Genomic DNA, 26,276 nt, shown 5'->3' with positions numbered 1-26,276 from the left:
ATTGTCGAAATTTATCACGTTTACTATAATTAATCAATTTAAGTCTTTCTATTTTCTTTTTATTATTTTTTCAAAGCTTTTTATTTAAATTTTTAGCAACATGTGCTTTATGACGTCATCAATATACAAGTCATTTATTCCACAATTGGCTTTTCTGCGTAATTCTATTTAGTACTTTTGTAAAACACGAATTTTGGTTATGTTTACTTCATTTTAATTAATCAAATCTTTTCCCGTATAAAGTTTAATATATTTCTTCGTTATTAATTAAATAAATCTCAATTCCGACAACATGTGATTCACTGACGTCACAGTCTGCCGATTCACTGACGTCACAGTCTGCCAATTCCCCGCGAATATTCAAATGTCGTAGTTTGACCTGTTACAAACTAAAATCTGGAAATACTTTAGCCTCATTGTGGAGAACAAATGTTTCAGTTTAAAATTATTTGCTGAAAATGGCTCTCTGCAGAGAGATCAAAATAAGATCACACACAAGATTTTAATTGCGTTAACAATGTGTTCATGCAGTGTTAAAACTTAGATGATAGGCATGACGCTGGCAGTGTAAGCCTAAGAACTAACAATTCTGTCATTAAAATTTCCTTTAATATAGGCTACACATGGCTGTGCGAAATAATGGAAGTAGTTTTAAATGTTATAAATATTGGAATACAGACATTTTTAATAAAACATTGTCTGGAGTCTTGCAATCTGTATAAGTGCAAATAATATTCATAGAGTGTAGAAAGATTCACATTCCAAAGTAAATGTTTCAATACATTTATTTTATTGTAATTGTAGTAATTTTTATACAACTAGATAAAACCATTAGTTCTGTACTTGATTGTATTGCAGGAAGCGCAAGGCAGGATGCAGGGGCTGCCTCCCCTCCCCTGCCCTCTGCGTTTTAGGGATGTGAAGGGCTTTGAGGGGAGAACAAATGATGTCATCTACTGTCTTCCTGAAACAGGAATCTCCAACTTCTGCTGTTGTTTATTTCCCCGGAGATGTTCAGGTAAACCTACCATTAAGTGGCCAGCAAGCATAAGACATTCATGACATAGAGATAGGAGGCCTACTGTCTTAGTATTCAGCTGTAAAACATCTTAAGAAAATGTACTAATAAATTTACTCTGAAATAAATTCTTATTTTCAATCACAGTGGCTAATATATTTTAAAACAGATTAATTTACTCTAAATATGCTAGAGTCCTACTGTCATTTGATGTACGACCTGATTCCCAGGAAATTTATTTATTTATCTAATCCTTAGTGTAAATAATTGTATAGGATTGAACTATAACTATTATATTCATCACTTGACTGTTCAAAATATAAATCTAATTAATATTTCACTACAGTTTGTGATAAATAAAGTATTTACTTCAGATTGTTATTTGCAGGACTATTCAGAATCAATGGAAGCACATCGTGACAATAAGAAGTATGTGCAATGGAGTCTGGATAACATAGCATTACTTCTAAAATCCTATCACCCAGAAAGCCATATAGTCATTGTCAAGCCTACAAGGTGTGTACAGTACTTATCACGCATTTCAGAAAAATATATTAAATTCATGTATATGTTTTTGAACATGTTGTATTCAAATATTATCAGTTTAGATTTAAACTTATTTTTAACTGACTAAATCCTAGCATTGACTTTAACAATCAGTTTAAGCCAAATAAATGTTTTTTTAATTTTGAAATTTTTAACCCTCTCTTAGCTACATTACGATAGGCTGTTCTGCTCCAACTGGCACTGCCAAGCCAAAATAGTTTAAAATCTATTTTGTTTATATGCTTTTTAAAATATATTTAACTTTTGCATAAAAGTTTGTAATTGCAATATAAAAAAGTATTAACTTAATAAATACAAAGTGGTTTTTTTCTCATAGTATTTAAAGAACTACAGTTTAGTTACTGACTGTACTAATTATTTGTATGAAATTCATTATTGGCAATGGATCATTTGAAAGGAGAACTGGATTATGGTTGCCATCTTTTACCCTTTCAGTGCTAACATCTGGGTAACCAGACGTTACAAAAAAACACCTGTAAAAATACTCTTGGCACTTTTGACTAGCATTTCAAAACATATCTGGCACTGTAATGGTATAAATGTGTTACAATAACAGAAACAACTTTTTGAGAACCGGTATAAATCCTGAGATATAATGTTAAGCATGCAAAAATAGAAGAATTCAAATATATGGAAATGAACACACTGATATCGTAATTAATTTATATTGTAAAAGATGTTTGGTAAAAACACAAACATACTACTGAACCCAGCACTAAATCATGTGAAGCACTTTTTCAGTCACTTGTTTGTGTTTCCAGGACTGACCTTAGTTAGCTTATGAGAGGCCTCTCAATTTGTCACTCATCTTGCTGACCATTTCTCACCCACTATAATTAGAACTATATACCACATAAATGCATTATGAAATGTATATAAAAAAAACTGTTATATTTATATACTTACTATTGGAGATATTTTCCACTTTAATTTTCTTTTGTGTCCATACAATTTAATTATTTTAAATTTTAAATTAAAACAATCATAACTATAGTTTATGTTTTTTGATAGGTTCACTACTATATTAAATATTGTCAAATTTAAAGTTCTGAGGCACAATATTTTTATATTAAATAAATTTACAAATCACTGTACACTGTATACAACTTTCATGAGAATTTTATTAGCTGGTTTAAAATTATTTCATATAACATTTTAATTTCACATTATGGTGGACAAATACTGACTGAATACTGTGTTTTGTGCAAGCTACGCTAATATACAAACTAACACTATCATACTAGACTGCTTGCTTTCATAGTAGCATGAGTGTTTATCAAAACAATTAACATTTTATAATTGATCTGGCCAATTTAAATATTTCCTTATTTGGGGCCTCTGTAAGAGTAGGCCTAGTGTGGGCCGCACCAGTCGCACCTGCCCAAGGTCGGCTCTTTGTGTTTCTCATGAGTTGGCTCGGTTCAGTTTGTGTTTATGTTTTTGCAGGGTTCTCACCTGACCATGAAAACCGTGATTAAGCCGTGAGTTTTGTTCACCATGAAAAAACCTTAAGCCGTAAATTTAATTACAAACTGTAAAAATCTCTACAACTTGCGATAAAATGAATCAACATCTGTAGTCGCTGGAACTTTGTCGTAAGGTCTGGTTCACATGTCAGAAAGAGCAGCCTAATCAGTCTTGGCACGATTTTGTAGTGTACCAGATTAAATCGAGTGGTTTTACTCATGGGAGCGTGAACTGAACGGCTGCGGCGTACTGGAGTGACGATCGTAAACAACTCTACCACTACTAGATCACAGCTGACGGCAGTTTATCACAGACCAAGGGGAAAGCAACTCAAAATTACACAAATTTCGTGTGATAAAATTTTATTGTTTGCTGTAAAAGTATTACTGAAATATAAACTTCTTACTTTATTGTAGCTTAACATGTATATAAGTAAATTATACAAAATTTAACTACTTTTTTTATTTAACTGAAAAGAGTAAATTAATTTCTCCTCCATTTAATCCGATTCAAATAGTATCTACTAAAAATGTGTAATAATAAATTTTATTAATATTAAAATACTTATTTGGGACGTAAAAAGAAAAGACTCGTTAATGAAATAAGAAAAAGTTTCAGATAGTTTAACCATTTCACTGTGTCTGAGGAACGAAATACACCTGTATTGAACCTGAGTTGAGAGAACCGGCAACAGACGCCAAAGTGCCAAGTCCTGGGCCACTGCACACGCTCGCAGTTTTGGCGCTAGATACCGAAATTGGTCACTCCTTGTGAAAAATAATATATTTTTCTATATTTATTCACAATTTTCATAAAAGCTATGAATCGTGAAATTACTATTTTTGTACCATAAAAATCGTAAAAGAGCCGTGAATTAATTGATTAAGATTAAGAGTGGAAACCATGTTTTGACTTAGAACTGAATAATTGCTAACTTAGAGTTTGATGTTTTCATTGCAATATCTTTGGATTCTACATTCATAACATTGTTTTAGGATATAACACCTGAAAAATAAAACCTATATTAGTGTGAAAAAATGTGTTTCTATTATTGTAACAATAATGAAAAATATCCATTATCCTGTTATTCTCATATAAATTATAAATGTAATTTATGCTAATATACAAACAAACCAAAAGCATATTGTTAAATTTGTACATAATAATGTCACAACATTATGTGTTTAACCCTTTTACTGCCGACGCGCGCAATTGCGCACGTTGCGATTTGTTCGAAAACTGCCGACGTGCTTATTTGCGCACGCTGCCCGTTTGTGCGAAAATCGCCGACGTGCGCTATAAAAGCCGTCTCGTATTTGTTTTATACTGGTTTTCAATGTTGTCCAAATGCATCTAAAATTCAGCTGTGTTATTCATTACTATATGGACAACATACAGAAAACAGGTTTTATAATCTATGGAAGCCATATTTGTTACTGAACGTCTTTGGTTATAACTCGAGTTTGGTTTGATGAGGTTATGGTTGATCTCGTTAGTCGTGAGTTCCGCTTGTGTTGTTTCGTGCTTTTACACTTTATTTGACATTTATATTTGTAAATCTAGTGCTTGTAGTAAACAAAGCACAAGTACTGGAGGGAAGAGGAAGAGAACCAGGACTGTCTGCAAAAACTGCAAAAAAGGTGTTCATCCTACATGTTTTGGGGAACACAAGTGCTAATCAGCAGGCCTATGAACCTAAAAATGTATATATATTTTTGTAAATATTGATCAAAGTGCCTTTTAACTTTAATTTTCTATTATATATTATATTTTCATATCAATGGGCAGTAATTTATGTATTATAAAGTGATATAGTGTTATCAATAAGTGTTATCTTGAAATTTGAGGATATTGCACCAATTTCAAAAATTCATCACAGCTTCAGTATTTTTCAAGGTATGTTCCTAAAACTTTTTGGGAATGTTTATATATAATTACTATACAATAAAAAATTAAAATTGTGGTGGTGGTTTAATATTTAAATATAGTTGTTAAAGTGCAAACTCAAAAAATAATTTTTATTTATTTAAAATTTTTGTTTCATGACATAATATATATATATTTTTTAATGACAGAAAATGTTTAAATTATTTTTTGTAGCAAATTACAACTTATAAGGAAAAAAAAACAAGATAAAGTTTATCAATTTATGATAAAAATAATGAATCCATGACTTTTTAAAAAAATTATTACATTTTAGTCAATTTCAGCTCGGCATTTTTAGCAAGTCAGTAAAATTAAAGTCTGGCATTTTTCAACAAACTAAAAAAAAAGTGTCCGGCAGTAAAAGGGTTAAAGCATGACTAGCTGGAGGACTTGAACATACAATTGCCATTATAGCAACCAAATTAAACTACTTTTCATTTAAAGCTACAATATTTTGTGTATAAACAGTATTATTGATGATTTTGTGCAGTGATATAAAAAATCTTTAGTGTCCAACAGAGATTGAAAGTATTTATCAAGAAATTTCTTACATAGTAGCACAATGAAGAAAAATATTTAAAAAATCTTTGAACAGAACACAGTCTGTTATGTGGTAGAGGGTTAAACAATAAGCCAGACAAAAAGAGGAAAGTTTTATTAATTGTTTGAGGTACTATTGTTGTTATTTGATTTTTCAGTAGTTTATAATTTAACCCTTAGCGAGCCACAAACAAATAACCAAAACTACTCCTAAGAGCCATACACCTTAAAAATAAAAAAATTCCCACATACCAAAACCAATTTTTAAAAATAATTCTTATAACATAAGAGGTAAAAAAAAAAACGACAAAATATTTTTTTTTTCACTCTTTATTGTTAATTTACAGCCAAAAAATGGTAAAATCATAATTTCACTGAAAAAATTTAATTTTGACATTCTATGTGTTCATATATAAAACTAACAATAGTTGAACACAATTATTGTTATATTTTACAAAAAAAGCATATAGTAATTTGTATTTAGAGAAAATATTAGAAAAAAATTGATTTTTCGTCAGTGGACGTCATTGGCTTTTAGCGCTAGTTTAGGCATGACGTCTAGTAACGTCATTGGCTCGGTAAGGGTTAAAACATCTTTATGAAATTATTAGTTTTATAAACATTTCTTAAGGTAAGTATTGTGTTATTTCATTCCATATCTTTGTTATTGTTAATATAAAGATAAAATGTATTATTCAGGAAAAGTTTTAGAATTCTGTGGTTAATGTTTCTTTTAGAGGAACAAAAATATTTACAATATAGATTTTAAAAAAGTATCATTTAGTTACAAATAAGAGATGCATAAACTATTTGTTTCTAATTAATGTAATAAAACCTATCAATAGACTATCTGAATTATGAATAAATTTTTATTTAAACGGCCCTGTAAGCATTATATACTGATCAGTCTCATGGGAAAACATTTAAGTTTCTTAATCCTGTGATAATTTGTGTGTTTTTTTAGCGTTTTGTCTGTCTAGTTCATAGTATTTCCAAGGTAGGAGTAAACCTATGTGTAGCATAACAAACTTAGCTGAAATTGCATGAAAAATTTCAAGTCTATAGCTCATTTCATTCTTGAGCTGACAGATAAACAAACATACAATCAAAAAGAAAAGAAATCTTTACATCTCCCCGGGAGACAAAAGATAAACTGTTCTATCCTACTGAGTAATGGGGGTTCAGAGACATACTTTGTCAATTTCCATGGTTTTATATGTACCATTATAGAACTCTCATTCTTGCCTATTTAAAAATGGAGTTTTCTGCAAAATTTAAATTCCACAGATAGGGTGTTTCTCGACATATCTTGCATGATACTTTCACATTGTGTTCATTAATTTGGTTTTGAAAAATAAGTAATAAAAGTTCCATAAACTAGGGAGGATACTACGATGCAAGAGTGTGCTGAAATCAAATCTTGTCACCTGGCTTTCCACTCTTTTTCTTTCTACCCTATGGATGAAAGTCACACATTGAAATCTCATATGATTTTGTATTCAGTTGGTTTAAAATTTATTTACTCCGCTATTTTCTCGTTGCCATCATGATTATCCATAAGACTAATGGAAGCATATATGCTAACACTCAGTCAAATCCCATGGAGTAATATGCATCACCGTTGAACTCAGTGTTGCTTAAATACAAATTGAGCCTCATGTGAAATTTCAATTCTATAGAACAAATTGTTTTTGAGGTATCATTTAGACAGACCAGACAGATCAAAATGATATTTCTCCGGCCCCTTGATTGACAGGATTTACTAACGCTCAGCCAACACTTGTTTTTTCCCTGAACTGATGATATCTAAACAGTTCTGTCTGTAGGTTATATCTATAGAGACTATGCAATTATTTATCCATATTAAAAATTAATGGCTTAAAATACGTATCAAAATTTAGTTTTTAGAGATTTGCTGCATTATCTGTTTAGATGCCATTTAAATATAGTTTTTACAGTTGGAACCATTAAGGAGGAGTGGTCGGGAAGCTTTCATTTGATGTGCTAACCATTGACATGGTAGGCTTGTGCATGACTCACGTTATTTCTAAAAAATATCTTTTCTTAATTGTAAATAACTACCTCAGCAGACTTCATGAAAATTACAGGCTTGTATACTTTTGATGCAGTTTAAAAAAAATCAAATTGGTATAGCCAGCATCGGTATGAATACGAATTGACAAAACTTATTGACAATAGAAGCTATAGGAAAAGTTCTCAAAGTGTTAATTATTCATGAGTTAAGCTAGTGTAATCAATGGCATGATTAATTTTATAAGTTCTACTGATAGTACCAATGATGTTCCTGCTTAAAGATTGTCATTGTATTGTAACGTGTTTTTTTTTTTATGAGGAGTGAAAGTTGTTCCATTCTGCCTGTCTTCATGGGCCACTGGCCTGAGCAAGGATCTTATCAAACAGAATAAAGGGGAGAGTCGATACAGTACAGGTTGATGGTACTGATAAAAAATGCAACGGTCACAGACAGGATTCAAACCTGCACTATCTCTAACTCAGACTCGGAAGTCCAACCACTTAGACCGCTCGGCCATCGGCACTCCCATCTATATTTTCTGCACCAAATATTGTACATTAATTTTTAAGACGACTCTCCTCTTATATTGTAATTCTTTTGAGGTAGTATTCCTTTTTCTTTAATCTCTTGCATCTTTGTAATTTGGTTGCAAGGGATTTGTTTTATTCTATCAGTTGAATGGCTGGGGCTTCATGCCGAACTTGCATGCCTTGTTTTTATATGGTAGGAGACAGCTCTGATTTTTTTGGGGATGGGCTGTTTGGATCTGATCAGTTCAATGGGGTGGGGCTAAGTGTTGAAGCTGCCCCATTTTTAAAGCACAAGTATGTGGTGTATAAGTATATATGGCATCTCGGTTATGAATTAGCATGCCTTTTTGGCGTGATATTCTCAAACAAATTTAAATTTTTAATGATTTCCTTCTTCTACTTCTTATTTAGTGACATTCATTCATAGGAGGTCTATCCATGGTTATAAAGTTTTATCAGTAACCTGAACATAATTTTCATGTGGCATGTTGTGGTTGTTATCCATTATCATCTTCTCCCATAGCAAAACATGTTTCATGAGAACCTTCTTCAAATGCAGGTGTGATTCATAACTAAAAGAATAACTTCAAGTGTGATAATGTTATATTCAATAATATTTTATAAACTCCATCCATTATCAACGTAACCAACAAGTCTTGCCTTTCTTGCTTGGTCATCAAGCTTTACCAAGTAACAGATATCTAAAAATCATTTACACAACCAAAGATAGTGAGACTCTTCCTCAGATTCTTGTGCTAGTGAACAAAAATCTTACCAAGTGAGATGGAAAGTTGCCAATCCTGTATCAACCTGTCTAACTCATAATACAATGTTCCTTGTCTAACAGTCATGTTTACTCTTTTACTTGTCCTATTATGCCGTTTCTTATAGGATATTTCCATTTGGTATGAATTTATAGTTTTTACAAAATTTTATTATCACTAAAATATTATTTGTTGTTAAAAATAAATTCTGTTAACACATGCCTGGTGTAGAGTGTCTAGACTCGTCATGTAATAAATTAAATACAAAGTCAGTATTTTTTTTTTTCATTATATTGTAGAAATCTACATAAAACGTTATTTGAATTCTTAGATTAGGTTTGGTTTATCGTTTCCTCACACAATAGTTAAGATTACAAGAACACTATAGTTTCTAATTTATTTCCATGTATTTCAAGTGAGTATAAAAAGTGTTTCACCAATGAAAGTGCAATTGTACAATATTTGGTAATAACTGTTACAATGTATTGCTATGTCATAATTAATCATAAGATTATAAGAAAACTATCTTTACTTATCGTACTATTAATTTAAGAAGCTTGAGAAAATCTTACGCTTTAAAATATTGGCTACTGGCTTCCACTGCTTAATTTCATGTTATTATCATAATATGATTTTCATACATTTAACTTGCTTATGGATTTTATTTTCAGACAACACAAAATAACTCTAAATACAGTGTTATATAAACACACCAAAATCAGACACAATTTGACCTCCTTTAATTTATGTTTTAGCTACCACTCCATTTATTTAAACCTTGGTTTTTTATAGAGTCTATATCCAACAAATTGTAATTAATGGAAACAATTTCTTATATTTTAGTAAACACTCATGAGGCTAATGAACTATAGGCTAGTGATATTAACTCCATTTGTTGCATGCATGTCTTTTTGACAATTGTTTGCCATTTTTATGTTAAAGATTGGTGTTACCACTGGTCTTCTTTCTTTGTGATGTTATCTAGTTAAGATTAACACTCCAGTACAATAAAAGAAGTTTTTCCTAAAATTATATAAATATTTCAATGTGTTATCTTTTTGATCAAATTAGATTTTTATCTGTACCTAAACTTAGTGACCACTTGCAATGACAACTCTTGGTGTTTATTTCAAATCTTCTGATATATCGACTACTTAGACCTGCTCTGTCTTTTTTTTATCCTTGTGCGACATCAATGTTCTCTATCCAGCTCTAAGGAAAATTAAGTTGAACTCAACTAGTGCAGTTGTGTGCTACCGCAACGTCAGCATAGGAAGCGTAGGTACTACGTGTTAAATAATGTTAAAGATGTGTGTTATTGACAAAGCTTCCACAAGAATAAAAGTAATATATTGTATAGGCACTAGTTTTAAATTGTTTGAATCAATGTTAATAAAAATATTATTACTGTGTGTATGTAGACATGTATTTTTCTAATAGTAAATTTTAATTTATAATGGAACATTTAAATACAAATTACACAAATGAATGGATCCTGCCAGTTACTCTCAAGTTACACGTATTTATAAATTGTGTTTTTGTGCAGTAATATTCTATTTAAATCTTGAACAAATGTAGAATTTGTTTAATTTGTGGCCCTGCGATTGGTTAAGTACTTCTAATTTCAGATCTTATGGTTTAGTAAAGTTATAAGCGCTTGAGGTAACTCTTCGCTGTGCATTAACTTGTTACCACATCATATAATCTTCCTATATTAATTAAATTGAAGCAAAAGAAGAAAAATTAAAATTTGTAGTATTGGTCTAGAAAGATCTGTAAGGTTTCTAGAATTCCAGGGGACCTTAGATACATGAAAATACTTGGTCAGGAAGCTTCCTCCACATGAGGTGAGTGCAATAGTGTTCTCAACCCTTTGTTACTAATACTGTTCATCAAAATTCATAATATGCATATTTTTAAGCTAAAAAACTAATTATTTTATTTTAGTGTATACCCTTTAACATATTTGATACTACAAATATGATTGGATACACCATTTGTCTCTGTTTAGTTGCAATAATGTTGTAAGGCATTGTTGTTTACAAAATTGTTACAATTAAAAATTTCTAACTTTGGCTGTAACTTCTTAGTTACTTTGTTTAACATTACAATTTCTTTATTAATGCTATAATAAAATATTTTCTATATTATCTTGTACAATATGATTTTTTATAGGGCAGTAAGTTTTATTTTCCAGTCTTGACAATTTATTAATTGGGCACTTGAAATGTTACTGGCGGGACCCACTCAAATTAATTATTGCAAGTGTTATTTTTATGTAAACTCTATCTAAAGGGTTGAATTTATTTCATATCTTATTTGAAGTATTTTAGTTTACATAACAAGGTTACTTAGGGTTTTAAATAATCAATCAGGCTTTCAGTTTATATTTCCACACACTAAGTACTTTGTGCCTTACAAAGCTACAATTCAATATTTAGAAAGCTACTATCGGGATAAAAAAATATAATTAAGAAATTAATAAAGAAAACACTAAAAAACTACATTTTAATGTTTTTATTTCAATTATGTCAAAAAGACATTGTGCAACAAATGGCGATTAAAATGTTGTGTAGTTTATGGATGAATAGCTTATCATATATTCTATTCTGTTAGATCAGTGACACCTAAACTAGCCAGGTTCATGGAGATTGTCGACGGTGACTTGGACTGCAGCAGGCAAGTCACTTACTATTTTTTTTAGCTCTAACTAGACATTTTACTATTGAAAAACGTTCAGGCCTAGATGACCCTTGGTAGAGAATATTATTACTGTATTTTGTTTTTTGAGCTATCACTTTTTGAATGAAATACTAAATTTGTGTTTGAAATTATTGTAGTTTGACAAATTTACTATTGTAGACTCATGGTGTCACTGGGAGTATTGATTGAATAAAACTACACCTAGCTATTCAAGTACCTACCTAAACTTCCAACATAGCCATTTTGACTTAATCACATTAAAACATTAAACCAATATTTAAAACTTTTATTTTTTGTGAGGCCTTGCTATCGAAAGGCCTCACAAAAAAAATAATAAATGAAAAAAAAAATAAAAGTTTTAAATATTGGTTTTATGTTTTAATGTGATTAAGTTAACAGTAACCAATATAAGCTCCATCTACAACATAGCCATATTGACTTAATCTTTTAGTCATTTTCTCAAGGGGTTTGTATTGTGTTAGCAGTTAAGTCCAACAAATTTGTGTAAGAATTATACAAATTAACTAGTTTTAGTGATAGATTCATTTGGTTATAACCAATATTACACAATTAAATAAATTACGACAGATGGTTATTAGGTTAAAAAATATATTGAACAGTCTTTATTCATAGGAGATCTGGAATAAATAGGAAGATAATTTTTTTCTCAGAATAGCCATAATTTTGTTTCGTAAGTGTACTCCACAGTATTATGTGACATAAAGTAGTCAACATCTATCGCAGCTGACCCACAACCATTGGCTCATTAAACTCTTTCTCCTGTTTACTACATTCTCAACAGTAAGTTAGATTTCATTGAATCAACTTGAGCTAATTGGTCCAGTTCAGCAGACTTATGCTTGGGTTAAAGCTTTCACTGAAAGTGACCTGATTTGCTTGTATGCTACGTAGAGGTGTAGATTGCGCAAGGGATTAATGTCCACTGATAAACAGTGAGCTCTTTCATCTGTTGCTTATTGTAAATATTCCTTGTATCTGCTGGTTAGTTTTATAAAACCAGGAATCATTTCAATAGAATAGAAAATTTAACCCTTGTTGATGGCATCTTTGTACTAATCTTGCATTCCTCACAATAAATGTAGTTATTCTATTCTAATCTGCTGGATGACACCAACATCACCATAGGGTCTCTAGGCCTGAACGTGATTATATCTTTGCTTTGCTTCCTTAAATACGTTTTTGTTTTGAACAATTTTAAATAACCTACAATGTTTCTGTCATTTTGTGTTTAATGGTGTTGTGTAGATGTTAACTTTTCCTCTTTTACAACTGATAAGTATCATCCATAAAATACTCAGCATATTTGTAAGCATTGATTTAATTACCCACAGTTAATGTTTACATGAATTGTTAGTAATTTATTAGAAATGCAGTAAAGTTCCAGTTATCCGGTTTAATATAGTGCAGCAAACAATATTATGTTTGTCCAACTATTACTGAGAGACTGGTGAATAAGATCCAGCTTATTTGGTTTGTTTGTAAACAAATTTAACCCTAAGACAATTGTCTGTTTTTTTTGGTTGATCCGAACACTTCTAAAACAAAATAAACCATAAAACAGTTGATCTGTATTTACTGGTAAGAATTTATTTACCAATGTTGTCAAAAGTCCCCAGATGTTTAAATTAAGTAGAAAATAAAAACCTGTGTGTTGTAATTTATGTTAAGTGTTCCTTTTAGTTTTGTTTACTCTGAAATAGTTTCTAATTTTCCCAGCTGTTCAATGTTTTTTTGTTTCCATCACTTGATCTACTAAAACAGTAGTTGTTTGTAAACAAAGAAAGCACTTGGTTAACATTCCTGTTGTGTTTATTGTGCTAATAGTTCAGTTCACTTGTTTAGTCCAACTCAATGGAGCTTTAGTCTGGTCAATTTGTGGTATATCAGAGAGCTTTGCTCTGTGTAAAGCTGTGTAAAGTGTGTATGATTTGTCTCCATAAGTAAAACTTCAGTTTTGCTACTACACTACTGTCAACTTACTATATAGCAACCGTAACAGGTTGTTGAGTTGTAATTGTATCATTTGCAGTACACTCACTCACATTTGCATTCAAACAGCATTTTAACAGATTTTTTTTGTTACTTCTTTACTGTATTTTATAATTTCATGTTCATGAATTAGTGTACTTGATACGTTAATACTATATATTAGTTAACATTGGTTTTGGTTTTAACCCTAGAACTAGCAATGGTGTCACTGTGTCATGGCAGCGCTATTTCAACTGCCACATGTATGTTTTTTATAATATATCCCATTTCATAATAATTGTCAGTCCAAATGGAAACAACTATGTCAAGTTATTCTTGTATATTTAGAGGATATTTTAATAACAATAACTTTTTGTTAGTTTCTATGTAAATAATTTTGTTGGATTCTATGTCTAATATTTTTTTTGCAATTATTATTTTAAATATTCTATTGTGTAACTGTTTAACAATAAGTTTTAATTCAAAACTGTAAATGTATAACTTATTGAAAATGTTGTATCAATTCCAAAAATATATAGTTATCTAAACTTTTACTTCAAAACTGATTTGTTATATGAAAAAGCACAAGATTTACTTTTTTTTAATTTTTAATAGTTTCATTTTTCACTAAGAGTCACTGGATTCCACCCTGTGTTTGCGGCCTCCCTGTGAAAGTGGTCTGGCATAGTGTTCGAGCAAATGGTACGACTTAGGGTAAAATCCACAATTGCATCTAGGGCAAAAGAAATTGGTTTTCTTTTTTGAGATTTTACTCACATACAAGCGTCAGTTCAATTTGGGGAGTTTCACGAGTTCATGAGCAAGGCCAAAGACATCATCAGGTGGAAGAACAACTTCTCTGTCTGAATCACACAATTGTATTAGGATATCAATCTACATGTTCTGTCAGATTTACCTAAATGTTAGAATAAACATTTGTCATCACTAGAAATAGGATGATCCAAAAACACATGATCTGTCTTTAAAGTTTTCACCCATAATAAACAACTAAAATTATAACCTAAGAAAGCTAAACGTCACTACAGTTTAACATCAAGGTTACGCTCACTGTGTTCTTCGATTTTAATGGCATAGAGCATCATGAATTCTTGCTACAAGGTCAAATGGTAAATAAGAAGTACTACCTGCAAATTCAACACCATTCGTGTGAAGCAATCTGAAAAAACCCTGGATTTGTGACAAAATAAACCATGGCTTTTGCATTATAATAATGCATCTATTTACACTTCATTGCCTGTTTGTGAGTTTTTGGCCAAAGACAGTACTGTAATGATACGTCGGTCGTCCATAAAGTAACCACCGTTTGGGCGTGGCGCAATAGGTAGTGGGGTAGCGCCACCATTCTCACATCGGCGTGCGCAGCCGTTCAATACGCTTCTAGCTGTGCAAGGGAGAGCATCGTGCAATCGCGTGTTCTTTTGTTACAACGTAAAAACATGAGCGCTGTGATAGAAAATCCCGCCAAGTGTGAAGTGCGTGGTGTAATAAGATTTCTGTGGTCGAAAAGTTACACAGCAGCTGAAATTCATCGTGAATTGAGTGCGGTGTATGGTCCAAACATTATGAGTGAAGGTGTAATCCGTCAATGGGTTCGTTTTTTTAAAAATGGAAGAACGAACGTTCACGATGAAGACCGGAGTGTTAGGCCATCTCTCGTCAGTGATGACTTGGTAAACAAAGTGGATGAGAAAATTCGCGAGAACCGTCGCTTCACAATCTCGGAACTTTCAGATCATTTTCCTGAAATTTCTCAAAGTCTTGTGCATGAGATAGTGACAGAAAAACTAGGCTATCACAAGTTTTGTGCTCGTTGGATTCCAAAAGTGCTCACCGATGATCACAAAATGAAAAGATGAGTTCTGCCATAGACTTTCTTACTCGGTATGACGTTGAAGGAGAAACATTTTTGAACAGGATCGTTACAGGAGATGAGACTTGGGTAGCCTATGTGAATGCCGAAACCAAACAACAGTCAATGCAATGGGGTCATACCGCTTCGCCAAGCAAGCCAAAGAAAGCTCGCCAATCTTTTTCAGCGAGAAAATTGATGGCTACAGTTTTTTGGGATGCTAAGGGCATCTTGCTCGTTGTGGTACGACCATTACAGCTGCAGCTTTTATTTTTTTTGTGTTCTCTTAGGACAAGAAGCTTATAAATTGCACTTAGTCCTGTAAGGACCTTTTGCGCTGCTTCCGGAGTGATAGGATATTCAGGATGGGTAAGGTTAGGGAGTAGGGGCCGCCTCCTATCGAGATCCATGAGGAAGAATTAGGGCACTACATCTCAAAGTCATCCCGGAAGAAGGGAGGCCAGCTGTGAACCAGCCTCTCCAGTCAAAGTAGGCAGGGGGTGGCACACCCTTGTTGAGGTTAACAAGAGCCTCTGAGGTAAGGGAACAAACCCCACCAACTCCAACAGCCATCCTCCACAGTAGGCTAGACCTATCGAATTGCCCATGAATCCCAGAATCTCAACATTTGCGGTTAGTGATGTGCCGCTACTGGACATCCATAAGGTTGCCCAGATTGAAGTGGCACATCGGTTTTTGCTGTGCCCAGTGGTGGGTTCAACTGGTAGGTATAAACCAGCCAGAAGTAATCCCTGCTGGGTACAGCTGCAGCTTACTGTGAAACCTTAAAACGGCTACAACGAGCGATTCAAAACAAGCGTCGTGGTCTTCTGACATCTGGTGTTGTGTTTGTCCATGACAACGCCCGCCCTCATACAGCTCAAAGAACAACAGAACTTTTGGAAAAGTTCAAATGGGACGTTTTTGACCACCCCCCCTACAGCCCGGACTTGGCTCCTAGTGATTTCCATCTTTTCCCGTACATGAAGCGGTGGCTTGCATCTCAGAGGTTTGCGAGTGATGAAGAGCTTCAAAACGCTGTGACAGGTTGGCTACGTTCTCAGGCGGCAGATTTTTTTAAAGACGGAATTTTAAAAACTGTTAAAAGATTTATGATAAGTGCTTGAATTTGTTTGGTGAATATGTAGAAAAGTACAGAAAAGCTGTAGTTTTAACGTTTATATAATAAACTTTTTGTATCTCAACTGGTTTATTTTTTATTTCAAAACGGAGGTTACTTTGTGGACAACCCTCGTACATCCATATTCTCCAGATATGGCTCTTTGTAACTTTTTTAAATTTCCAACAATAAAGAGAACCTTAAAGTGCTGTAGTTTTATAAGCATAAATGAGATTAAAAATGCATCACTGAAAGAGCTAAATGTTTTAATTTGAAAAGTGTTTCGAGGATTGGAAAAAGTACTGGCACAAATGCATACTGGACGACGTTAATAGAACTATAATACTAATAGAATAATAAACTAATAGAAATATAATATAGACAAATATTTTTTTTTTTTTTTCAAAAAATTAAAATTCCAATTACTTTTTGAACGTGCCTTATATTATTTGTTGTCAACATTTGAATTATTTTATTTTAAAACCCATTAGTACATTACCAAAATTCAAGATTTTGTCTACTAGAATTTGAAATTATCTCCAATTTCATAATTTATTTAGTAATAAATAAAAAAAGTAATGTTTTTGTTGTTATTTTATGGTTAAAACGTTACGGTGGTGTTATTTCAATGTAAATGACATTAGAAAACTCAAAACAAATTTTAATTACATCTTCAAAGGCCAAATTTATAACAATTTGTGATCCTGGCCCATCACTTATAAAAGCGGGGATTTTCTTAGTTTTATTTGTTACAAAAAATTAGGTATCATATAATGCATCACCTCACAGACTAATTTCACTATAGAAAGTAAATTTTGCTTTTGCATCGTAGCGCAAGAATATGAGAATCAGTAAGTCTTGTATTTAGTTAAAGTCATTCTAAAGTTATTGTTCTTTGGAGGTTAAGTTCCCAAAGTAAAGAGTTGACTAAGCTCACGACAAAGTTTCCAACAGTTAATAATATAAACCGAGTCAAGCTTTGTGCAACTCGTTTGCTTATGTGCAGGCTGTTTTCCAAAGGGAAATTTAGGGAATTAGTACCCCTGAGCCAAGGAGAGTGTACCAATATAGTAAGTTTCTTAAACTGACTAATTTGGCTGCAGGTGTGGCATTAGCCCGAATTGTATTGTAGACCTAGAAACAAAAGGTAATGTGCTAGCAGTCGGGGTGGGACAGGCTAATGCACCCAAGATACAAAATGCTAACGGAGCTCAAGATATTGACGGATGTAACAAGTTGAAGAAAAGGAAGAATAGAAAACTAAGGAAAATCAATCAAGGAAGTCAATAAAGTAAAACAATTTAGTAATAACGATATAAAAACTTGTTTTGACCACTCCAACTGATGTCCTTCTTCATCCTTCACAAAGCCATCTTTGCAAATTAATGAGTGAATCAGTGGCACTGCATGAGGTTTTGAGGATGTCGGAGTATGCGTGGGTCATTGCACCAGTGAATAATAGCGATGTACACACTGGAGCCTTCTAGCGTAGCAGCGAGCTGCGGACATCTTCTACCACTGAGATTCCATATCCGGCCTCAATGCTGCTGCTATGGCCTCCAGCCTTAAACAGAGCACTGCACCGTCTCCGGACATCAAGACAGTCTCCTGCCTACTGCAGCACTTTCACGTCAAGTGTGGAGCTTATGTCCTGTACAACACTCAGCTGCTCTACACTCTCTTCAGAGAGAACCATCCTGTGACTGGTGAAGCCTTCAGTAATGCTTTCTCCATTGATAGTGTTTAGAGGATGAGCAGTTGGCACTTATGACTCTGCCTAGTGTAAATTTTTCAGTCAATGTAGATAGTAGTTATAGATTTAGTTACAATAGCAGATCTTATTGTTATGTAATTCAGCAAATAAATCGGGTTGATTAGAATTTGAATGAAACTGATTACATTATACTCATTGGGGGTACCAATGATACCTCTCCTGCTCATTGTTTGCATATTAGAAGCTAGTTATCTTAACTGTTTAGAACGTGCACAGCTAGACTCATTTTAACAAAAATCCCTATGCTGACTAGAGTACCTCAGTTCATTCAGTATGGCATTAAACAAACTAATATGTTACTGATCAATTAGCCCATAGTAATTATGTACCCTTATCACTTTCTACGCAAGCACTACATCAAAAATGGACACCATTTAAATTCTGCTGGTAAACAAATTGTAAATTCTAAGTTAAGCGGTTGGCTGAATAGCATAATTATTGTAAATGTTTGTAGTACAAAATGTAATCCAAAAATATCCCTTAGGTGATACATAAAAGTATGGATGTAAACTAGAGCCCCATGACAATATTTTTACTTTAGCTAATAATCCATCACAGTCAAACTGCGCACCACAGAGTAGAGAGCATAGACATACATAAGAGTATTTCTGTTATACAATTTAATGCCCAAAGTATGAACAACAAGACTCAAGACAAGATTCTATAAGAGTCTTTTTAGATGAGATTGAACCTGATTTCTTTTGCATATTGGAGACATGGCCTTAGTAAACTTGAAAATAACAAAAATTAGCTCTGTCTATTTGCAGATGACTCTAACCTAACCATATTTACCAAAAGAGAAGCTTAAGTAAAAGTAACTGCATATTTGGAACTTTCAAAATTACAACAATTTTTCATCGATAATAGATTGGTTTTAAATACAGAAAAAACTAACTTTTTCTCTTTCAGTATAAAACAAGATAGAAAACATGTAACTTCTAATGTCTTAATAAGTGACACCTATTTGGACCAAGTTAATAACACATTTCTAGGTCTCAACATAGATAACCTTAGCTGGGATTTGCACATTGATCGTATAAATTCTGGAATTTATGTTATTAAAAGGCTGTCTTATTTGTTCAGTGTACTGGTTATAAAAATGGTTTTCCATGCCCATATTCAAACCCATATTGCATACGGAATACATCATTTAGAGCATTCACAAAAACATGTCTTATTCTTGAATAAAATTTGTATTACAGTTGAGTTACAATGACATTGTTTTGTAACCTTTATTACTTTAAGTATTAAAGTGACTTAGTTGTAATTGACACTATTTATTGTACTAATGTGCATAATATAAATAAAGATCATTTGATTTTTACTTTGACATCGCTTGAATGTTTTAAACATTGTCATTTGCAGTTTGATTTAGCTCTGTGAAACCAAAGTTTGAACAATTTTGATAATATGAGACACAGACGATGCACTCACTTGCATGTAACAGGTGACTCAAGTTCCACCGCTCTCCCCTCCACCCCCCCTTCACCAACATCCACTAATCACGTAACTAACTCTTTATGCAATGATCTGTGTTGTTGGCATTAACCACAGTAACATGGAATTGTACTATATTTCTTTTATGTACTCGAAAAAAGTCATCTATTCAGGTTTTGTCCATTATTGCAATGGGTTCATTTATTATGCATTCTGGACTGTTATCTAGCATTAAAATCTTATAACAATCTAATAATTATGCAGGTTTTTTTATCATTTACATCTAGAATGTTAGTATTTGAAACCCCTTACCAGATAAAAGAATTTGTTTAGTTTTGATTAGCTTTTCCATCGCTTGAATATCTAGTTAACTTTTAGCAGTAAATCAGTAGAATAAATATACAAATCTGTATTTATCTTGTGTACACATTTTACCCAAATAATTGTTACATTTATCACATCTGCTGTTCAGCAATTAGAGTGTACTCGCTTTACATGTTTTATGAATTCTTTTAACACATCATTATACTTCTTCTTTTTTGCATTAGTACACTCCCTATGGCATATGCATTTCTTTTACAAGAAAAAACTTTTTCTTCTTAAAAACAATTTTTTGCTACATAATAAAATGTAATGTTTTGCAAATACACACCCCGTAATCAAATTCCGCAATATCCTTTACAGAAATATTTCAAATAAAATGTATAGAAATATATATTATTATTAGAATGTTTTTTTGGCTATTTTGAAGTGTATTGAAAAATAATTTTTTGAAAATAATCATACTTTTTGTATGTGATGTGGTGTATGGCTATCTCTGCTTATGTAAGTTGAGGTTGTTGAAGAGTCTGTAGAGAAATTAATGAGAGATCCATGGGACAATAAACTGTTTCACTAATCCATTCCATTTTTTAAACATTAAAAATATATTGGTTATCAACATCAATGTACATTGAATAATCATCGCCCTTTTGAATTGAAAAAAGTAATATTTAATTAATTAGTTGACGCAGATTACATGTAACAAAAGGCCATGTAACCCTAACATTGCCCGTATAAATAAAGAATTTAATTTGCATTTACTTTCATTTTCATTCTACTTAGTGACTGGAATACCTGATCTACCCAGTCGTCTTAGGAAGGTGTGATCAGCTTACTTATTAATACACATGTATTTATATTTTTAATTTTTATTTATAATTTTACTCTCTGCCCTCTAATGCGTTTAATTACCTCATTCTTTTAATTTTAAAATATTTAACTAAATATAGTATGGCATGATGTGCTGCTCCCGTTTCACATCATAAACATAATATAAACTATAGTTTTGACTTAAAATAGGTTTTGAATCCTACCATCAATCCAATCCAAGGATCATGTGTTGCTATGGTGACGTGTTTTGAACCTTCATGGTCGGACCTCAGTACTCATGGTGGTGAATATCCTTATAATTAAATTAAAATTACACATTACATATATACAAATAAATATCAATTGCACAAATTGACAAAAAACACGATTGTGTGTAATGTAATATGTAGACAACTGCAGTGCTGCAACAATAGGTGGGTGACCTGTACTACTAAGGTCCAAAAATGAAGGTTAACCTTCGAAACATATCACTATAGGAACATATGAACTTGGATTAAATTGATGGTAGGATACAAAGCCTATTTTTAGTCAAAACATTTATAATTGATCTATCTAATTGATTTTGGGCTATCTACAATGAATTATAGCTTCTTTTTAAGTACTACTGTCATATCGTTGTTCATGGTACCATTAATGCTTATGTACCAAATAAATTACCAGACTGGATTCAGTTGGCTTTCGTCTGGGTTTCTTGTAGGAGTTGGAGGATTGGGAAAACCAGAGGGCTTCATCTCTTATATTCCTAAATTGAAATATTGGTAAATGTGGCAGTCTGCCATTGGGTTATATAACAACATGTTAATACTAAGAGCTACACTTCTAGTTCTTTACGCGTCATTAATTTTAAATAAACATTGTAATCCAATTTAGTGCATACATTACCTTTATTTGAATTAATCAAGATATCAATAAGATTATAATTTCTGGAATTATATGATTTCAAGCTGTTATTTCATATGTAAACAAATCAAAATGTCTTACTTCTTATGTTCTGATACCTTCTTACGAGTAAATGTTAATATGTTATTTGCGCCAACTGCAAATTATGCCATTTATCTATATTTTCAGTAAGGGAATAAGGGTAGAAGCTATCTTGTTTTTCCCATCCTCTCTATCTCTTGTAGGTGAAAACCATTATTCAACTGCCTCCAGTCTAGCATTGACTAATTATTTATTAGGTGCATATACTGTTGGGAGTGCCGATAAATGAGCGCTCTAATATCTCGGACTTTTCTTAGTTACGAGATAGTACAGGTTTAAATCCTGTCAGTGATCTAAGCACTTAACACTGTCAGTATCATCATTGTACTGTATTGACTCTCCCCCTTATCCTGATAAGATCCTTGCAAGTGGCCCTTGAGGACAGGCAGAATAAGGCTTAAAAAAGGATTGGCCTCTCCCATAAAAAAATATGTTCATAATGCCCTTGACAAAAGATTATTTAACATGGTAAGATTTGTAATAGACACTGAGACTGTTATGTTGTGTTCTAAAAGAGGAAAAATTACACAGCATTTGGATACTGGTAAAAAAGACTTAAAGCATACACATGTAAAAACATTTTAAGAAACATAGAACACATGTTACATGTCACAAACAAGAAGTTTTAATCCATCATCTAAAATATAGATTTACGTTTAAGACTGACTATATTTGTTATATGTTTTGTTTGTAGCATTTGTCTGTAACAATTATGTCGCCTATCAATTAGCGAGTCAGTCAGGCACACTTTTTTAACTTGGAAATTGTAACATTAATAACTAGTACATTTTGCTTTTAACATGTATGTATTGTGTCACCTCCACCCTTAGTTAGTTCAGCTGTAGTGTTAACTAGCAGTTCAGATCATATTTGTAATAATTTTTATTCCTTAATTTTTGTTAATTTCTGTGTACAAGTTGGATAATATGGACATCCGGATAATGTGAACTTTACTGTATTCCACCAAGAATTTGATCAGCATTTTAGTACAAGAAAGTTGAGGCATTTTAATTTTTAGTATCATATTCATGATTTATGGAGTTTAAGCAATAAAAATTATGATATCGCATCCAGGATGGAGTTCAAAACATTCGCCTGTTACAACAACTTCGTGCCTTCCAACAACTGCGGGGGTACCAGACCACACACCCAATCACAATGCCTTGCTACATCTGGAGCGCCTGTTGCAGAGTCTTACCCAACTTATCATGGAACATGCCAGACGTAAAATTTCAAGACATCCAACATTAGCGGTAAATTTTAATTATTATTTTACAGTTATATTATCGTAATTAGATACTTCAAAACAAAGTGAGTCCAACGTACAGATTAATAATGATTCAGAATTATGTTTTACCTTTATGGATTATGGATATGGATATAATGATTTCTGAATTTAGCTTAATTTAAGACAAAGTATTACAGTAATACTAATATTTTTCTATTTATTTATTCAATATATACATCATACAATATCTTTTGCATTTGATTAAAATAATATATATCACACAGACATGTAAATTGTCAATATTATAATAGAGATTACAATTAGGTAAAATGTTTAAAATCTAGTAGATAACATAAGAATAGCTTATAAATTAGTTGTTAAGTGAGTAAAATGCTTTTTTCTTGAAACTGTTGCTTGAGCTTTACCATGATAATTATAAAGTATAAAATATTTTAGTATGGAGAGTTTCCATACTTACTAAATTTTTGCTGTACATGTTAGAAATAACTTTTTCCCCGTATTATAAGTTTGGAGAGTATTCTTAATAAATAAAGAAGTGGAAGCCAAAATATGGGGACAGGTAGCAACTCACAAGAGTCACATATCCACTGGTGACCCCTCATAAGCTTCATGGTATGTCTATTAGGAGCACAGTTTGATCAGTCACCTAAATTGCAGCCCTGCCTTGAAGGTTTGTAAGCCAGTTCGAATAGGCTCTGGTTTGGTATTGCTCAGTTATGAAACTACAGAACACCGGTGGAATTGTTAGGTGTCAAGCATAGGCTGGTCCTACTGGGCCGCAGTGTAAAAGGGGTTACAAAAACTGACAGAACTACCAAATACAATGTCACATTCTTTGGAGATGAAAACACTGCAAATGTCAAACAAAATGACATGTGTCTGTATTCAGAATACAAATTAATTCATAAAACCAAAAACAGACAATTTTCAAAAACAAAAAATTTAATGAGGCATTGAAAGAAGCTGAGACATTTTTTAAAAACCCATCTGTAATAAGTCTCTAACAGAGAGCAACTCCAATAAAACCCTAAAAGGCTATATTAGTCAAGACTCAATATTAGAAAGTGCTAGAAGAAAGCTTAATTGAAAGTGAACTGCAAAATGGGGAAGACAGTCCTAATCATGGCAGCAAAATTGGGAAAAGCACTGCTTAAAGAAAACGAGGCCCTCAAAGAAGACAATCGAAGGTTAAACTTCTTGCTAAACAGTATGGAGGCTAAAATTGAAGATTACAGCCGAGAGGAAGAAACTTATCTCTCAAGAGTAGAAAATTTTCAACAAAAAATTCTGATGTGGATAGGCAACTTGGAAAAGAAAAGCAACTACTTATTGATACACAACAAATCTTTGAAGACCACGATAGACGACAAGCACAAGTTCTAAATGACTATGAACAAAAGATTAAAGAGAGCTATTCTAAAGAAATATTAATTAAAAAAAAAACGTTTAAAAACCCAAGAAAATATGTCCCAAGAAAAGGTTCTTGAAGAAGCTGGTACACAAACAGACTCCCCACCATTTTCAGTAGCTGAATCAACCCCACTGGTAACAGAGATTGTTCAACTAAAAAATAAATCACTATCTTCTAGAGCAAAAACTTAACCGTTTAAAAACCTAGATAGTCAAAAAACCGTGCAGAAAATCTAACAAATCAAAAGAAAAGGGAAGCTGTAAACCAATCTTATAACTCTTTAAAAAAACAAAAGATTAATGAGAATTCCAAAAATAAATTTAGTATCTCTTTACAAATACAAAAAATTAAAGAGCAAAACAACCTACCCCAAAGAACCTTACAACAACCCAGTCCTAACCATATCAGATAAACAGCGACCAATTCCCACATGCATACCAAGGGACAAAGGAGACTTTGAAATGATCGAAGTGGAAGCCATGTTCACAGAGAAAATATTTGTACAATGCCGGAGTCTAAAGATTACAAAAAACCAGCTCAGAAATCTAATAAGTCACCACCTTGTACAGCTAAACTTAAAGCACCCAATGAAACATACCAGGACTTTTTCGACAAGTATATTGAGCACTATAAGGCAACACAAGAACTTACCACTACTAACGAAAAGTCTCTATCACCCCATTTGACGACAGTAACTGAAAATACAAGCCAAAAAAAAAACAACCACCATTTTTTAGACCAAACTCAACAGAAAAAGATCAAATTTAAAAACAGGTATATTATAAACTCAAATCTAAAACAAACCTAAGTAACCTAAAAATACTACACCAAAACATCCGTGGACTAGACAAAAAATTAGACAGACTTAACCACCTTCTTAATGACATTGACCCCAATATACTAGTGCTTACTGAACATGGCCTGAAAAAAATAGAAATAGAGAATACAAAAATTGAAGGGTACTTTCTCATAGCAGAATACTGCAGAGAAAATCATAAGCTTGGTGGTGTTGCCATATATGCCCAAAGAAACCCTCAAAAACTGCACAACAGCAACTGACATATCCCACCTCTGCCAAGAATTTAACTGTGAAGCAGCCATGGCAGTAATTGAATCCATGGGTAAATACATACACATTCTTGGGGTATATCGATCTCCCCAAAGAGAATGTACGAGCCGGTGTAAAATGCCTTATCCAACATCTTAGAATATACTCAAGCACACAGTAAATCAATCATGCTTGCTGGAGACATAAACATCGACAGGATGAAAACAACCCTAGACAACACTATCCTAGAAGATGAACTACACACCCATAACATCCGAAGACTGCCACTTCCTGCAACACGTATCACACATAGCACTGCCACCTCGATTGACTTCATATGCACAAACATAATCGAGGACAACATTGGCACAGCCATACTTGAAACTGGACTTTCTGACCATACTGTTCAAATTATAAAAATATATGACTGGAGAGTAAACATCCCTCCACAGATCATTTCTCAAGAGAAACTTTTGTTATTCTAATACAGACCAGATAAAATCTCTCCTAATGAATAAAAACTGGAATGCTGTCTATATGGCCCCAGATGCAGAGCAAGCATACAACATCTTTCATAGAACTCACCAAGCAACGCTAGACATTGCCTGTCCTACTAAAAAAATGTAGTCAAAAACACAAAAGGAAACATGTGTATTATGACAACGAGGCCAAAGACCTTAAAAATGACTTTCTAA

The 26,276-nt window shown here is 32.6% G+C and overlaps 1 protein-coding gene across 1 annotated transcript in view; it reads left to right on the top strand.

Moving 5' to 3' along the window:
- Positions 1-26,276, top strand: part of LOC124362450 (mitochondrial protein C2orf69 homolog) — a 47,988-nt gene that overhangs the window by 5,962 nt on the left and 15,750 nt on the right. Inside the window, 5 exon segments of the mRNA XM_046816967.1 lie at positions 859-965; positions 967-1,018; positions 1,407-1,534; positions 22,948-22,999; positions 23,001-23,126. Of these exon segments, the coding sequence (XP_046672923.1) occupies positions 859-965; positions 967-1,018; positions 1,407-1,534; positions 22,948-22,999; positions 23,001-23,126 (465 nt within the window).

The sequence above is a fragment of the Homalodisca vitripennis genome, chromosome 5 (assembly GCF_021130785.1).
Source record: "Homalodisca vitripennis isolate AUS2020 chromosome 5, UT_GWSS_2.1, whole genome shotgun sequence".
Lineage (NCBI taxonomy): Eukaryota > Metazoa > Arthropoda > Insecta > Hemiptera > Cicadellidae > Homalodisca > Homalodisca vitripennis.
Note: the sequence above shows the minus strand (reverse complement) of the source record. Positions and strands in the feature narration are given on the sequence as shown.